The 18,301-nt window shown below is 40.6% G+C and overlaps 1 protein-coding gene and 1 long non-coding RNA gene across 2 annotated transcripts in view; one reads left to right on the plus strand and one right to left on the minus strand.

Annotated features, from left to right (window-relative positions):
* Positions 1-18,301, minus strand: part of DNAH11 (dynein axonemal heavy chain 11) — a 231,691-nt gene that overhangs the window by 55,913 nt on the left and 157,477 nt on the right. The window contains exons 62-65 of the mRNA XM_084858589.1: positions 14,484-14,618; positions 9,085-9,258; positions 8,542-8,777; positions 7,561-7,683 (exon numbers count right to left, since the gene is read on the minus strand). Coding sequence (XP_084714715.1) covers positions 7,561-7,683; positions 8,542-8,777; positions 9,085-9,258; positions 14,484-14,618 — 668 coding nt within the window. The remainder of the gene's footprint in view (positions 1-7,560; positions 7,684-8,541; positions 8,778-9,084; positions 9,259-14,483; positions 14,619-18,301) is intronic.
* Positions 387-8,989, plus strand: LOC146344916 (uncharacterized). The gene is made up of 3 exons (XR_014792354.1): positions 387-523; positions 7,912-8,062; positions 8,613-8,989. It is a non-coding gene; the product is annotated as an uncharacterized LOC146344916 (long non-coding RNA).

Genomic DNA, 18,301 nt, shown 5'->3' on the forward strand with positions numbered 1-18,301 from the left:
TTTTCAGTGCTTCTGAGTTGTGCTACTAGGTCCCTCGTTTCTCTTACTTTTATTTCTCCCCCGGGTCCTTTGCAACTGTGTGAAAATTAGCCTATATGCAGCCTCATCTTGTCAATTGCCTTGTATGTTACATACAAGGGCTATGCACTGCTTTGACCAGAAGCCTGAGCTCCAAGTCGAAGCAGGGCGCTTCGTGCCACCTCTGAGGCAAGGCGGAGGGAGCACAAAGCAGCACAAAGTGGTAAAGTTGCTCCAAAGTGCTTTGGCACGCTTCAGCGCAATCTGGAAGCGCAGCCCAGCCACGCTGTTGCCACCCAGCCCTCAGTTCCTTACCTGGGTCCTCTGTTGCATGCCAGCAGCCATCTTGTTGCTTCAGAAAATACAAGGAGTCACCATTTTACAAATGGCTTCCCCACCCGGAACCACAAGGTGGTTGCCGGCACATGTCCAGAGGGCCCAAGAGCTGGTGGAAGCAGCAGCTCCCCCCCGGAACAATAAGACAGTTGGCAGTGCAGGTCTAGAGGTAAGGAGCTGAGGGCTGGGCGGCATGCAGGGGGGCAAAATTTGTATGTCCGAATCCCGGTTCGGCTCCAGACACTGAGGCAGGTTGCGGGTTCCCAAATCAGCCCAAAGTGAATTGGGCCCACTTTGGAAGGTCCAAAGCAGCCTCTGAGGCAGATCGGGGGCCTCATGCATAGCCCTATTACCTACTCCACAGAACAGGCTTATTCACAGGGCGCCTTAGTACGACGTGTGAACCTACCCCATGCCTAATGAAAGAGCCTTCAGTACTGTACATCTTAAAGTACAGTTAATGTTTCTTGAGACCCTGGTTTGGCAATCTGCACAGAAAACTGTTTTGTAGACTCACTTTTTGTAGTGGCATGTAATGGTTTCTTTTACTTGTGTATCTTCAGGAACTGGGCTTTAGTACTTATGCATACATCTGGTTGCTGCATGAGATGGTCCCTGAGTTGGATACCTACACATAGCAATTCGAGTTAGTTTATAGTTCCCAAAATGGATTGGGGACCATAGACACAGTGCCCAACGAAAGATAGATGCACGCATCTTGTCATGAGATAGGCAGGGCTGGCTCCAGGTTTGAGGAACCCTTAGCATTGCGCTCCCTGATGCTTTCTATGATGGTGCCCCCCCCATGAGCTCTTGTGGGCTTAGCTGGTGGTAAAAGGGCCCTGCAACAAATGTCCAGCAGTGGGCCTGGCTGGGATGTGGAGGCTCCAGCAGCTGTCTGAAGATGTGGCCCTGAAGATGGGAATGCATATTTCCACCTGCTGTCTGGGACCACCATGGGCGGTTATTACCTATGTATTTGACATTTGTGTGCCACACCTTTGTGCGCACATCTCTCTAGATCAGCGTTTAGAACGACAACTAGTTTACCAAGCATTATTTATTTAGTGCCAATGGCATGCTAGCTGCTCATAACACCGTAATCTGGTATTTCCTCTATGTAGCAAGTTTTCAGCTCAAGAATAACTTCAATAAAGAGAGAGGCAGGATATAATTTTATGAAGTTGCTTCACAGATCAGCAGGTTTGCTAATATGCAAAGCTAGTAAATTTGCTTTAGAAGGTGCATAAGTTGATAAATCTCCCCAGCAATGCTTTCTGTCGATTGATACTGTAAGATATATTTTACTTAAAATTAGGATTGTCTGAAGCTCAGTAGATCTAATTATTTGTAATTACCCAGTTCTTGTCAGTATGTGGTCATTTTATGACAGCAGTAGCTACTGTGTGGGTCAGGTTCAACTGTATATCTTTTCAAACACAGAATTAATGTAATATTGATAAAACCATTACTAGAACCAAATTAAAGTCTGATCTGATGTATTGGTCCACAGGGTGCTGTCAGACATGAAAGGAGTAATTAGTATTCATTACTTCATACTCTATAACATTCCAATTATTAATGAACTTCAACTGTTGGTCTGCGTCATATCTATCATGAGCATCTTTCCAGTCTTTCTTTATTAGAAGAGGTGGTGGTGGGGGAAGAGATAATCAGAATCACAAAAATAAATAAAAAAGCGCAAAATGTTAAACAGGGCTGCATATTTTCTGTGCTGACTATAGCCACAGAGCTAAAGGCCAGGACAATGTCTGATCAACTAGTCAATGGATTATGTTGCTAAAACAACAAATGGAAGAACTTTCCTTGTCCTATGTGTAGGACAATTCAACTTGTTGTTGTTCAGTCGTTAAGTCGTGTCCGACTCTTCGTGACCCCATGGACCATAGCACGCCAGGCCTTCCTGTCCTCCGCTGTCTCCCGGAGTGTGCTCAAATTCATATTCATTGCGTCAGTGATGCTATCTAGCCATCTCATCCTCTGCCGTCCCCTTCTCCTTTTGCCTTCGATCTTTCCCAGCATCAGGGTCTTTTCCAGGGAGTTTTCTCTTCGCATTAGGTGGCCAAAATATTTGACCTTCAGCTTCAGTATCTGTCCTTCCAATGAGCACTCAGGGTTGATTTCCTTTAGGATGGACTGATTGGACCTCCTTGCAGTCCAGGGGACTCGTAAGAGTCTTCTCCAGCACCACAGTTCGAATGCATCAATTCTTCGGCGCTCAGCCTTCCTTATAGTCCAGCTCTCACAGCCATACGTTACTACTGGGAAAACCACAGCTTTGATTAGACGGACCTTTGTCGGCAAGGTGATGTCTCTGCTTCTTACTATGCTGTCTAGGTTTGCCATAGCTTTCCTCCCAAGGAGCAAGCGTCTTTTAATGTCATGGTGATCTTGGAGCCCAAGAAAATAAAATCTGTCACTGCTTCCATTTCTTCCCCTTCTATAGGCCAGGAAGTGATGGGGCCAGATGCCATGATTTTAGTTTTTTTAATGTTGAATTTCAAACCAGCTTTTGCACTCTCCACTTTCACCCTCAACAAGAGGCTCTTTAGATCCTCTTCGCTTTCTGCCATTAGGGTGGTATCGTCTGCCTATCGGAGGTTGTTGATAATTCTCCCGGCAATCTTAATTCTGACCTGTGATTCATCCAACCCGGCATTTCTCATGATGTACTCTGCATATAAATTAAATAAGCAGGGCGACAATATGCAGCCTTGTCGTACTCCTTTCCCAATTTTGAACCAATCGGTTGTTCCATGTCCGGTTCTTACTGTTGCTTCTTGACCTGTGTACAGGTTTCTCAGGAGACAGGTAAGGTGGTCTGGTACTCCCATCTCTTTCAGAATTTGCCACAGTTTGTTGTGATCCACACAATCAAAGGCTTTAGTGTAGTCAATGAAGCAGAAATAGACGTTTTTCTGGAATTCTCTTGCTTTCTCCATGATGCAGCGAATGTTGGCGATTTGATCTCTAGTTCCTCTGCCTCTTTGAAACCCAGTTTGTACTTCCAGTAGTTCTCGGTTCGCATACTGCTGAAGCCTAGCTTGTAGGATTTTGAGCATCACCTTGCTGGCATGTGAAATGAGCGCAATTGTACGGTAGTTTGAACACTCTTTGGCATTGCCCTCCTTTGGAATTGGAATGTAAACGGACCTTTTCCAGTCTTGTGGCCACTGTTGAGTGTTCCAAATTTGTTGGCATATTGAGTGCAGCACTTTAACAGCATCATCTTTTAGGATTTCAAATAGCTCAGCTGGAAGACTGTCATCTCCGCTAGCTTTGTTGTTAGTAATGCTTCCTAAGGCCCACTTGACTTCACTCTCGAGGATGTCTGGCTCAAGTTCAGTGACCGCACTATCATAGCTATCAGGGACATTCAGATCTTTCCTGTATAGTTCTTCTGTGTATTCTTTCCACCTCTTCTTAATCTCATCTGCTTCTGTTAGGTCCCTGCCTTCTTTGTCCTTTATCATGCCCATCTTTGCACAAAACGTTCCCTTGAGATCTCCGATTTTCTGGAAAAGAGCTCTAGTCTTTCCCATTCTATTGTTTTCCTCAATTTCTTTGCATTGTTCATTTAAGAAGGCCTTCTTGTCTCTCCTTGCTATTCTCTGGAACTCTGCATTCAGTTGGATATATCTTCCCCTTTCTCCCTTGCTTTTTGCTTCCTTTCTTTCCTCAGCTCCTTGTAAAGCCTCATCAGACAGCCACTTTGCTTTCTTGCATTTCTTTTTCTTTGGGATGGATGTAGTTGCTGCCTCCTGAACAATGTTACGGACCTCTGTCCATAGTTCCTCAGGCACTCTGTCTACCAGGTCTAATCCCTGAAATCTATTCGTCACCTCCACTGTATTTTCATAAGGGATATGAGTTAGGTCATACCTGAATGGTTTAGTGGTTTTCCCTACGTTCTTCAATTTCAGCCGAAATTTTGCAATAAGAAGCTCATGATCTGAGCCACAGTCAGCTCCAGGTCTTGTTTTTACAGACTGTATAGAGCTTCTCCATCTTTGGCTGCAAAGGACATAATCAATCTGATTTCGACATTGACCATCTGGTGATGTCCATGTGTAGAGTCGCCTCTTGTGCTGTTGGTAAAGAGTGTTTGCTATGATCAGCGTGTTTTCTTGGCAAAACTCTATTAGCCTTTGTCCTGCTTCATTTTGTACACCAAGGCCGTGCTTGCCTGTTATCCCGGTGATTTCCTGGCTTCCTGCTTTAGCATTCCAATCCCCTATGATGAAGAAGACATCTTTTTTTGGTGTTAGTTCTAGAAGGCGTTGTAGGTCTTCACAGAACCAATCAACCTCAGCTTCTTCGGCATCAGTGGTTGGGGCATAGACTTGAATTACCGTGATGTTGAATGTTTTGTCTTGGATTCGTACTGAGATCATTCTATCGTTTTTGAGATTGTACCCCAGTACTGCTTTTCCCACCCTTTTATTGACTATGGGTGTTACTCCATTTCTTCTAAGGGATTCTTGCCCACAGTGGTAGATATAATGGTCACCTGAATTAAATTCGCCCATGCTTGTCCATTTTAGTTCGCTGATTCCCAAGATGTCAATGTTCAATCTTGCCATCTCATGTTTGACCACCTCCAGTTTGCCTTGATTCATTGATCTGACATTCCAGGTTCCTAAACAATATTGTTCTTTACAGCATCGAATTTTCTTTTCACCACCAGACACATCCACAGCTGGGTGTCCTTTCAGCTTTGGCCCAGCCGCTTCACTCTTTCTGGCGCTACTGGAAATTCCCTCTGCTCTTCCCCAGTAGTATATTGGACACCTTCCAACCTGAGGGGCTCATCTTCCGGCGTCATATCTTTTAGCCTTGTGATACATTCCATGGGGTTTTCTTGGCAAGAATACTGGAGTGGGTTGCCATTTAATTTAACTGTTCACTACTAATTCAATTCTATAGGGAGAGCCATGTTATTCTGTTGCAGCAAAACAAAGAGGCCCCTTAAAGATGCCTACTTTATCAGATGCATTAAGTGTATCCTCATTTGGCAGATTCTCCCTCATTCTCTCTCTCTCTCTCTCTCTCCGCCCCCCCGCCCCACACTATATATATGCACAGGTGCACACCCACACCAGGGTATGCGGGTGGAAGAGTTGTACGTAGGAAGAATTGGATCCAAAAGGCTATGAAAATGCAAGAGTTACACTCTGTGACATTTCTATGCAAAACTCAAATGTATACAAGTAGAGTGAGAATTTACATAGCATGGTATTACATTAATTAGCACTAATATAATCACTTATCCACAATTCCTGCTGTTGTAAATAGTCACTTTGCTTACCTTGCATACATTAGAGTTTTGCACATAAATGTCACAGATTCTAGCTAGTGCATTTTGTGGCTGTTTGACTGTACTGTTTACATTTTTTCTATATACCCATATGTATGTATGCATCTATCAAATGAGGATACACTTCATGCACTCTGTAAATTACCATTGTAATTGTAAAGTTAATAGTAACTTTATTTACTATGTATACATTTGAACTTTTCACAGAAATGTCACACTTCTAGCATTTTATGGCCTTTTGGTCCTGCAGTTTACCATGTTTTCCTTTATACTCATGTATGTCTGTATATGTCTATCAACTCCAAAGTGAGGATACACTAAATGCTTCTGATGAAATGAGCTCTTGTTCATAAAACCTGGAACAGTAAACCTGCTAGTTGTAAAGTGCCACAAGACTCTTCGTAGTTGTAGATGTTGCTCAACCATATTGTGAAGTTACACGTGTTAATAATATATTGTTGGAACCTGGAACGTATACTTCTCTGCTGGCACCTCTTCCCTTTCTTTAAATAAGGGAGCTTTTCTCCACTGAATGGGAACATAGCTGAGTAGGCACAACTGAAGATGAGAGGCACTGGATTATGGGTTTAGTCAGGCCCATTACAATAATGATCTCCAACCTTTAATGAGTGCCATCACTTTATAGTATCATGTTTTAGTGCGGTATAGTGGAAAGAGTGAATAATTTGGACTGGGAAAACCTGTGTTCAAATCCCTACTCAAGTATTAAACCTACAGGATGACCTTTGGCCAGTCAATATTTTTCCCTCATAGGTAGGATAACACCAGGCCATATATGATACCCTAAACTCCTTGGGAAAAGGGTGAAATAAAGATGTAACAAATACAATAATATCACTATACATGCTAATAACCTTAAGTCCGAGCTTGCACTAGCTGATAGCATTATGAGGGCCACTCACTATGGGACAACATTCTCCAACCTGGTGCCCTCCAGATATATTAGACTACAACTCCCATAATCCCACAGCCAGCTTGCTGTGGATTTATGGGACTTGTAATCCAACACCTCTGGAAGACATCAGGTTGGGAAAGGCTGCTATAGGATAGAAAGCTACACCCTACACCCCTGGAAATCCCTTAGCTAACATAAGCCATGAGCCTTTCTAACTCATCTCCTGTCATGCACTACAATGGTGTACCATGGTGGTTGGTAGTGTTAACATGCAAATTATTATTTGCGGCTAGTGGAGCAGTTTGGTGCTAGACAAGGGGAGAGACCAGAGGCTCAGGGCACCTGCGTTGCATGCAAAAGACCCCAGGTTCAATCCCTGGGGTCTCCAAGTAGGGCTGGGAAAGACCCTTGTCTGAAACCCTGGAGATCTGCTTCCATTCAGTGTAAATATGGACTGAGCTAGATGGGCCAATGTTCTAACTCAGAATAATGCAGCTGCTAGTCTTATTTTTCATGATATGTTTAAAGCTGCATTTTAAAATTGTCCTTTTCCATTATTTGGCTGCTTTTAAATGTTTCTCTTTGAAAATTATTTTAAAATTATTGTTGTTGCTGCTTTTAAATTCTTTTTTGTTATGGGTTTTATTATTGGTTTGACTTCATTATATATATTGGCCTGAGAGGTTCAGCTATAGGGTGACTTATATTGAAACCATCATCATCATCATCTCTGAATGTATAGGATTATATTGAAATGTGCATCCATAGACTATATGTTGTTCCTATCAGAGTTCTGATGTGTACTTTAATACTTAGATTTTCATTTAGCCACATCGAAATTTGCAGTACCAATGCTTTATATTATTATGGAAAGAGAAAGGAAATCACAGACAAAAGGAAATCACAGACAAATGTACAGTCTCTGTATACTTTTCCTCTAGAAGGTACTTACTTCCCCCTTTTAACGGTGTTTCTTCCAAGCAAAGGATCAAGTACAGGGTCTACTGTTTCATCCAAGTTTTCAATCAGGACAGTATCTCCACAAGCCAAAGCTCTTTCAATCGTTTTCAAGAATCTTAACATAAAACCATAATGGAGGAAGTTAGAAAAAGATGCGGGGGATGGAGAGAAAATGACTAGCCCAAGGTCTTCCAGTGAGCTTCATGGCTGAGTAGGGATTTGAAATACCCATACAAAGGAACATAGGTTACACGACAATAGTGCTTTCTATATTTTGCTTTATAGGATTTTTAAAGACAATTGCCAGTGGAGGCACAAGCATCTCTAATCTCTTTTCCAACAGGTAGCCTGAGTGTATCAAGAAGAAAAACACTGAGCAATTCCGTAACAGTGCAATGTAAGCAGTGGAGTGTCCCACTCAATAATGCAAGGGATCAATGGAGCAACCCATTACTTCTCAAGAACACATCCTTCAAGAATCTTAAAGCATGCTAGTAAGTCCATATTATCCTGCTCCTTTGTTTCAATTTTTTACCTTTTCCTCCTCCAGATGAAGACAAAATTGAAACCGACCAGGCCACCTATCTGTGTTTTGCCCTTGAGACACTTGGGAAAGCTTGAACAATTGAATGTTTGACTTAGGGAGGGTTCAAATGGCAAAATTAAAGAACTCCTGCTCAGTAGCACTTGAAAACAGCAGCAACAGGAGTGCATTCTCTGAAGCCAGTTTTCAGGCTTAACAGCTAGATACATTATAGTAAACCACCTGATGCACATGAAATGAATTAGGAGAACTTTATAGTGGCAGATCTGATAGGCACAGAGTTAAAATACATGATAAAAGGTCTAAACAGAAAGAGCAATGTCAACTTTAGACTACATAGGTTAAAAACCACCTTGGGTGGACAGGAAATATAACATGCTGTCATTTCTGCATACAATGCTTAGAGGCATTTTTTCAATGCATGCTTACCCCTTCTGTCCTAGATGTATGATTCTAAGGTCAGTTCCATATTTATTCTTTATCCATTTTATTCCTTGTAGCTGGGGATCTATGAGAAGTGGCCAGCGCTCACAGTTTGTAAGAATAGCAGCACTTTCTGTCGACATTCTATCACTTGGTAGTCCTTCATTATTCCATACTGCAATTGTTGCATCATCAGTCAACATGGCAACCAGATCTAAATCTTCACTGATTGGAATTGGAATCTTTGAAGCAAAGAACAATATTTTATTTGTTTATTATTTATTATATTTTTAATCCACCCAATAACCAAATATAACTTTGTTATAAAGTTAACAAAAGACCTGATACTAAAGTTAACAAGATACTATTGTGGATAAGGGCAAAAGTAAAATAGTTGACAATGCTACATTCAGTTATCACTTGGTAAATAAAGGGTTAACAATTATTCGCTGTTTATCTGAGCAGAACTGCATTTTCATAAAAATCCTGTGCCAAAACAGAATCGAGAGACACAAAGGTTCCATGCTGTTTTATACTCTAAAGACTTACTTTTTGTGATTTCATGAAAGGGAGCCACATACTTTCCACCAGCTCTTGACGATATAGCTTGGTAAAGGATCCAACATAAGAAACAAAAGCTGCTGTTAACAGAACATCACCACACACTGTTATTTCTTGTGCTTCAAAGGAATTAATAGCGTGTGTCCAGCGAACATTTTCAGACTAGAAGAGAAAAGTTATAAGGGGGTTACCACAATTGTATAGGCAAAGCCATAGGGGCCAATCCCTGAATAAGACAATCTTCCCCATCCCTGAAGGTACAAGACAACTCCCTCATTTTCCCAGGGCTACCAAGCTCTTATAGAGCTTTTGAGAAGCTAGTTCCAAAGGTAGCACCCTGATGGTTATAATTTCTCTATTTTCTTCTCCCAGAACAGGCCCTTATAGAACCCAGGGCATAGTCTGAAGGCACCTGAGACAGCCAACTTGCTGAAGCTAAGCAGGTTTTGGTCTGGTCAGGCCTTGGAGGGGAGACCACCTGGGAACCACATGTAGCTACCTTGAGTTCCATGATGGAAGAAAGGTGGGATATAAATGTAACAACAACAACAACAACAACCCAGGAACTGGCTCCAGTTGCTAAAGCAGCCTGCTGGCTTTCCCATTCCCTAGGGCTACTAAGTCCTTATGGTGCTTTCTGGATGGGAGGGTCTGGTTTCAGAACATTGGCTGGATGCTAGGCAGAGATTCTTTAGTTTTATTGGCACTGCTTTAACAGGTGAGAACATATTCATAAGAACTATGTAGGGTTAAAACAACTGTATAGTTTTCAAATCAAGATATTATTCTACAGCCCTGGCATCACTTGCTATAAAGCTTTCACCCTTAACAAATTGCTCTAAAGTTGCTGATGTTATATAGCGATTAGAGTGCTGGACTAGAATTGGGGAAATGCAGGTTCAAGTCTCTACTCAGCCATGAAGCTCACTGGGTGGCCTTCAGCCAGTCACTTTCTCTCAACCTAACTTACCTCACAGGATTGTTGTGAAGATAAAATGGGGCAGAAAGAACCATGTACACCACCTTAAGCTCCTTGGATGAAAGGCAGGAAATAAATGTAATAAGTAATAAATCTGTGACCACAAATTATTACTATTACTTTTGTACGTGAAGACAGATTAATCTGAAAGTAATTGATTCACCTTCACCCAATGAGTTTCAAGAATGGGGATTTGAACCCAGTAATAGATATATTGTCAAAGTCGAACAGTATATCTATTACAGCCTTCCTCAACCTGACATCCTCCACGTTTGTTGGACTACAACTCCCAGCATGGCTGGAGGATGCTGGGAGATGTACCCCAACACATCTGGGGGGCATCATGTTGGTGAAAGCTAATCTACTACATATCCACTGGCTTGCTGAGGGAAGAACTCTAAAATCTCAAAGCTGAATGAAGCCTAGTGAAGGAGGAGGAAGTAAGAACTGTTTTTTCTGTGTGTGTTTTAAAAGTGCCAGTGACTACCCTCTGTAATCCAGTATTATTTCATTCTAAAGCATTCTCACTATCTGGTACTTTTTGCATAACGTAATAGTTTCTTTCTTAATCACCAGCTAAAGTGAACTAAACAACAAACCGATTATCTTGCCAGGGGAATTTTTGATGTATCCAATCTCTCCCCTTGTTGTCACGGGATGGTAAGTCATAAACAATAAAGTGCACCCACCAAACTAGCTTTGAAATTTGAAGATTTACTAAACATAGAATGATCGTCTATTTAAATATTCAGTAATTTTAGTGTACCATTCCAGCATCATAAATCACAAGTGACATTGGCTAACAAGAGTTTAAGAGTTGGAACATGCAGTGTAATAAATTTCTAGACAGTTAAAAATCACTATAATTTTTTTCTAATGCATTATAGATTGCCTGTAATATCATCCTGGCTGGGGTGACCCATTTCTAATTTTGAACAGCTGTTCAGCTCGGGACTTAGTTAATGATTAAATATAAATTGCCTGATTTATTAGTCTGAATGGCTGAGCTTCCAGGTCAATGCTATATAGACAAAATCATCAGTCTTGATGCTTTTTAGAAGTTAACTGTCTCCTGTTCAAGTCAAAAGGAATTTATTCTCTGAGGAAAAGAGTTGACACTCTCAATTAATTGTTATAATTTCCCCCCTTTCTTTGCTTACATGATAGTACACTTAAGGGGGAGGGACCCTCTCTACTGTTTTGTAATCATTTTCTTGTGAGCCAAAGTATACAGTAAAATTGTGATTTGGACGATTGCCACAAAGTAGTACTTAAGATGTAAGCAAGGCATTGTAGGACCCAATGAAGAATATGGAAGTAGTGTTTCTTTTTATTTGACTGAAACTTTTTATACTAAGGTAACAATAGACTGCTATTGATGCATTACAATATCCCTTTAATTTTCAGTACTGCTTTGGAGCAAATGGTTTGCAAGTAGCATGACACATTAACTATAAATACTATTTCTTTTTAAGTTAGTCTCACTGGTTTCTAAGGCACTAAGAACTTCAGCCAAGTCTGTCTTACATTCTGCCATTTGATTTCCAAAGCTTAAGTTATATGTAGCCTTCTGTATGAAAAAATGCAGTTAATTTTTTAGGCAACTTTCTTAGTAACTGTAAACAGAAACCTTACAAAAGCTAAATGAATATGAGTTTTTAAATGTCAGTTTGAAATACATTAAATAATCAGTTAGATAAAGATTACATATCCATCTTTCACCAGTATTGTATCACAGTATGTAGCATTATTATTCATTCACTGAGAATCGATACGTAATAAATGATACTTGATGGCCAGCCACTTTCCAGAAAGAGACATGCACCCATTGTCATGCATAACCACAAACCTCTTTTGATATTTCTTCTGTGCTGATCTCTCTGTGTGCGCGCACACGCATCACGCACACATGCACACACACACACACACACATTCACTAGACTCGGCTGATTTCAGTGGTTTAGTGTTTAGTTAATGCAATTTATGTGTTCAAATTGTTTATTCAATGCAATTTGAAGAACTGTATTTTAATAGTTTGCTTAAACAGCTATGTGGAAACTGACAATTAAATAATCACCTGTTATGATCTGAAGACGCTTTTTCTCAGACAAAAATAATTAGAACACTGCATTCTGTACAGATGGGTTTTTTTTATTAGATATGCATTCTGTCCTTATTAGAAAATTAATGGTTTTTATGAACACAAGGCAGAAACAATGCAACTACTGTAGCCCACTTATCCAAAGGTTAAGTGCATTGTGGGTGGATACAAAATGACTCCATCCTGACCTGAAGATTATTCAGTCTCAGTGCTCATTAACCAGAGGCTGACCATGCTGTCAGGAAGTGTTCACTGTTATGTGCAAATCTAGTGACTTAGTTACAGAGACTTTTCTCTGGGGACATGCAACCCATGAGCAAATATATGGCATAGGATGCAAAAAACAACAGTGCAATGTCTAAGGCTGGCTTATGAATTAGGCTAAATACACTACAGGGGGAAAAAAAGGTCCTACAACACTGATCCCCCTCTGCAAGACAATTATTCCAGTTTCTCAGTTTCACTGCGCTCCTTGCAGGATCAATTATATGGTTTTTAGTCATTTACATAGTGCAAGAGAAGAGCAAATTTATTTGCGGGAAATTATCATTCCTCTGGTGGGTGGAATTTGAAAAAACATCCCTTGGGGCACATAAAAATATACTTCAGTGTCCCTGATGGTGCAGCAGGAAATTTTATACATGGATAGAAATGAAATGTCATTTTTTATTCTTAAAAAATTCTTTTTAAAAATAATGTTAACATACCCAAGGCCATAGCCTCCAGACCTGTCAGGAATAGCCCTGGTCCCTTCCATGAATTTTCAGGTGACATTTAAAATTAAATCTCTAGTTCTTTTATTTATGGAGCTATATGAAAGGTTGTATAAACCGTATTATACCAAATTGCGCAGTAAATAGAAATCTTGTTCCTGTCTCCCAGCGTTCTGGTCAATGAGTCTCACTATTGCATGCAGTTGGAAAAGGGATCCTTTGGTTGTTAAAATAAAAAAAAGGAGTGACTAGCACATACTAGTCTTGGAAAAAATAACTCATCCTGTTTTGGGTAGGCAGTAATCTACCTGAGAATTTTCAGTTCATCTGGACACCTTTAATTTTACTAAGCCACCAAATAATATATAGTGATTTCTGAGTAAACACTATGACTTTTTAATATTAGATTAGCTCTATGGCTGTAACCTTCATGTAATCCTTCCTGTTCTTTTTGTGTCGCTCCATGTGGGGAGCATAATGTTAGTTGTAGTACTTGTAAATGTACAAGTAAATGTTCTTGTACATTTACTAACTTTGTAACTTCTTTGCATAAAGCTTAAAAAATACTAAAAAATAGCACTAAAAATAACTGCTTAAACAGCTGTGTGGAGTTTTTTGGTATTTCATGCCCTTGCATGAATATGTCTCATCTGATCAAATAAATCTCCATAAGGTCTGGCAAAAAAAAAAGAAAAGAAAAGAAAAAGAAGATCACCCATTGTTGGATTACAATAACAGTGATAGTTCATTCTGAGTATCTTGAGCAATGATTGACAGCCTTTACTGATGGTGACAGAGGCAAGGGTCTGCTGGAGGAGCCCTGTTTAATTGTCAGCAGCACAGGAGGTACCAGTAAGGATGTGCCCACACAATGGTAGCAGCTGCATACTACCTTCAGCTCCCCACATGAGCCACTACTGCATGGTTGACAGCGTACACTGACACCCAATAATTATAGGGCTGGAGTGGATGTAAAGATCACCTAGTCTGCCATGACTAATTCTCACTTGCACCACAAAATATACATACACATACAATACTATACAATGGTTAATTTCTAAAAAGGGCAGTACTGAGATGAGCCTTGCCTACTTAGAATCTTTATCCTCTGATCTGGAAACCTAGCCTCTTAATCCTGAGTGGAGTGGAGTGGAGTGGTGGTGATGAGTTGAGATTTTGTAGATTTAGCTTGATAGATTTAGCTTGTTCTCAGTGGAGCTGTATTATTATTTCATATGGTCGAGGACTTAGCCCTGGTACAGAAAATAGTTTCCAGGGCTAAGCCCTGCCTCAAATTGAGCCTTTCATGCAAATACGTACGTACGTGTGTGTGTGTGTGTGTGTGTGTGTGTATACACACACACACACACACTCAAATTACAATATGCTGAGAAAAAGAACAAACCATGTGCATATTTCGGTGTTGAGATATTAGTTAGCATTTTCCCCTTTTAATTCAAACTGCTTAAATAACTAAGTAAACCAACCACTTCACACCCCAGAAATATTTAATTTAATCAGGGGCTTCCTTAAATGCAGGCTCACTGCTTTGATCAGAACTCTTGTAAATGGTATTAATGAAAAGCCCACTTGCCTCAAGTCCTTTAACAAGCCTATTTGCCAGCTGAATAGTCTTATTGGTTTGTCTGACATCTTCCTGACATCTAACTTTTTCTGCTGTTGCTTTTTGGAATGATGCTGTGAGTTTGCACAGATGGAGATCCAGTTCCTAGAGAGAGAGAGAGAGTTTTATTGTAACTTACTTCATACTTGTATAACAGTAACTACTTGAAGGCTCACCAGTATTGGAGGCTACAAGGGCCATCAAACCTTCTCCGTGATTTAACACACTACTGCTCTTTCCTCTCTCCCATTCTCTTGCCCTGCCCTTATCAACACATCTCCTCACTCTTGAAATTCACAAAATTGAGCCAAAGGAAGCTTTGTCACAACGAAGGGATCATTAATTATTTCACACAATTGGTTGCTCATAAGAAATTCAACATCATTTTGAAACCCTTGTGACTAAATAGAAGGGCTGTGCAGGGACCCCCTGACCCGCCTCAGAGGCTGATTTGGAGCTTCCAAATGGGCCCCAAACTACCTCAGCCCAATCCAAAGCTGGGCTGACTCACTTCAGCCTCTGGATCCAAAGTGAGATCTGGACAGCAAGCCCCCTGCTCCTCCTTACCTGGACCCATGGTGAACGCTCGCAGCCATTGCCATCTTGGAGGGAGTTGCCATTTTCTTTTAAAATGGCAACTCTTCTTCTTCTGGTAAATAATGTTGTATAGATTGTGGCCGTAAAGGGGCCATCTACACAACGTTACAGGCATAAATGGCCCATTTACACTTGTAATGTTGTGTAGCTAGCCCCTTCACAGCCACAGTGCACACAGGATTTAATTACCAGAAGAAGAAGAGTCACCAAAATGGCGACTCCCTCCAAGATGGCGATGGCTGTGGGTGCTCCTCTCAGGTCCAGGTAAAGAGCAGGGGGCTCATGAAGCTGGGTGGGCAGCTGTCTGGACTGGGCTGAAGCGGCCTAAAGAGCTTCCGATCGATCTCAACCTACTTTGGGCCATTTTGGCCCGATCCTGACCTGCTATGGAACCAGATTGCTTTGGTCCAAATCACCTCGATCTGCTTCTGGATTCAGACCGAAGTAGTGCACAGCCCTACTAAATAGTTCATCTTCTGAGGTTTAGAATCAAAGATAAATGGCTTCTTAAGGAACCGGACTTGCTTTCCTCATGTGCTTATTTTTGCTAAATGAGCCCTAAGGCCAATAGAAGTTGATCAGCTGTTTCATTTTACTTGGTGCTTGCAACAGGTTCTTTTATGCTTACTGCTGGAAAGGCACAGACCTCCTAAGCTGCATATCAGACAGAACCCATATGCACATGTCCATACTCAGTGCTTTTAACTCTCAATACTGTAAACATCTTCAAAGTTAGTCCTCTTCCTTAGCATTCTGTAGGCCACTACTATCTGGAATATATTCTGCATTTTGCCATTTATAAATATAGCTAGATATAGTTGGTCTCAGAGCCCTTGCAATATATTTTATAGCCACGGACAGGGAGGCTACCAAAAACTTATTCAGGAAACCACAGAAAATGTTTAAGTGACAGCATTATAAAACTAGAGAAAAGTGAAACAGCTGGAATGCCTGGTTAGCTGGATATGCAAGTGTGACTGGAATTCTTCTGGGTAATGAGGTAGCTGATCCAATTTTGTTTATGGAGGCATTTATGGTAATGATTTTAAGCATGACCCATTCAGCATGGCAAAATGCCACCAGCTCCTCTGAGAGCTTTTAAATGGGGACTTGAGGAATGTGGAACATTAACCGTGATCCTATCATGTTTAATGGACTATGAACAGTTCTTGAATGCGATGAGTAGTAAGAAGGCTAACATGGAGCAATTTTTGTTCCTTTTTCTTTTCCTGTTGAAGCACTATTACTAATACCAGGAACTACATAAAGGGCCACCAGACTCTTCTTCCAGAAAAAAAACCTGTCATTTTATCAAGAAGGATCTCATATTTCTTTTATATCTGAAATATCAGCCAAGTTCAATGGTTGTTCCCACTGGAGAAGAGACTTGGGTGGTTTGTTTTTTCTATCTTCTTGGCATGCAAAACATGTGAACCCTCATGCCATGCATAGCCCACGAGCTATGAATGGAACAAGCCAAGGACTTGTTGAACCTCTTCTTTTTGATGCCTGCCTATGACTTCAGAAGCAGGTGGGACTGTCATGTAATTGGTCACAAGTTATATAGTCTTGCAACAGCTCTTGATCACCAGTATTGGGTGATGATGAGCTGGATACATTTATATACTCTCTCTGTAACTGGGTATACCAGAGTGCTTTTCCTTAGACAAGGAGCTGAGCTAGGTTGCCTCCATGCTGGGACCCTTTAACATTGCTGAGGCTTTGTTTTTCTGCAACTGAAAGCAGAATTAAAATGGCCGAGTGAAAATGGCCTTCCCCAAATTCTCCACTCTGTGTGCAAACAGTAACACTTTGGTGGTGGCAGGGGGGAGAGTTGATTTGTCAAATAATATCCAGGCTGTGTGTGCGAAAGAATTTTTTTTAACAGTTTAAGGTGGGCTAAAAAGAAGAAAACTCTCAGAAAATTCTCTTTTGAGAAAATATGGCTTGGTTAATACTGAATGAACGTATATTATTAGTTTATAGTAGTGGATAAAGGAAAGAATGGCCTAAGAAAGGAGGACTGGAAGGAGAAGGGATCAAGCCCATTGCTTCCTTCAGCAATATTAAACAACATTAGATTGTATACAAACAGGATTCACATTTGAATCCAAAATTCTCCACTACTTTCACAGGTGGAAAACAGGAGGGGGAGGGGTTTCACTGAACATTCTTTGGGGAGGGGGTTGGCTTGAAACCATTCAGGGGGATCTTGAAAAAAACAATTCCATTAATTTATCTGAAAATATTTTCTGAGAAATTTTAGCCCAGGTCAGTTAGCTCACTGAGGTTCCACAAAGCATATAATATTGTATCATGTTTCCCATCAATGCTATTCCCCATGAACAAATCTTTCCATATAAAAATTTACTCATAAGCAAATCTCATACAACAAAAGGTCCTTTCCAATGTAAATATAGGATGTGATAAGTGTGTGCACGTGCGTGTGTGTGTGCGTGTATGTGTATATCTATCTATCTATCTATCTATCTAGAGAGAGAGAGAGAGAGTAAAATAGCATTATATAAACATGGAACTTTTAATTAAAAGCTCAGTAGACCCCAAAAGCCTCACAACACTTTTCCTGTCCACAGTGGTCAGGATGGCACTGTAAATGCATGTTATATTTTTAAAAATCACCACATATCAGTTCTAAAAATAATGGTAGGCCAACACAGAAATCACTGGTATGCAATGATCAACAACACTGTTGGATTCTCTGTAAAAAGTGAATAAAAAAATTCACATTCCAGAGAAAAGGGCTACTGTAGAAGTAATCTATGTGACCCACATAAATGCTAGGCTAAAATTATGGAAGAGTTTCTTTAGGAGCATCTCAGCCAGAAGGTTAGAATGTTGAAACAGCCAGGAACACATCTCTGGGCTTTTGTCATATGAATCAGTGACTACTAACATAGTTGAGATGCTATATGGTAAAAAAAACAACCCTTCAAGTTGTGTTAAGTAGTTCCGGTTTTTGAGGATTGTAGATACCACTTTTACAGTCAGTTTCAAGAAGGAGCCAGTTTGCCATATTGGAATCTGTTCATTTCCCAATCACATACAACAGGCAGCTTTTTTGTTGTTTTTTCAAACTTCAAAATAATCTGGAACATTATAGGAGTGAGGATTATGCTGAATAGTTAAACCTGAGATCAAATGAAATCTTTAATTATATCTTGAATGCATAT

Source organism: Heloderma suspectum, chromosome 5 (assembly GCF_057233095.1).
Source record: "Heloderma suspectum isolate Gila_16-S chromosome 5, 16-S_ref, whole genome shotgun sequence".
Taxonomy (NCBI): Eukaryota; Metazoa; Chordata; class Lepidosauria; order Squamata; family Helodermatidae; genus Heloderma; species Heloderma suspectum.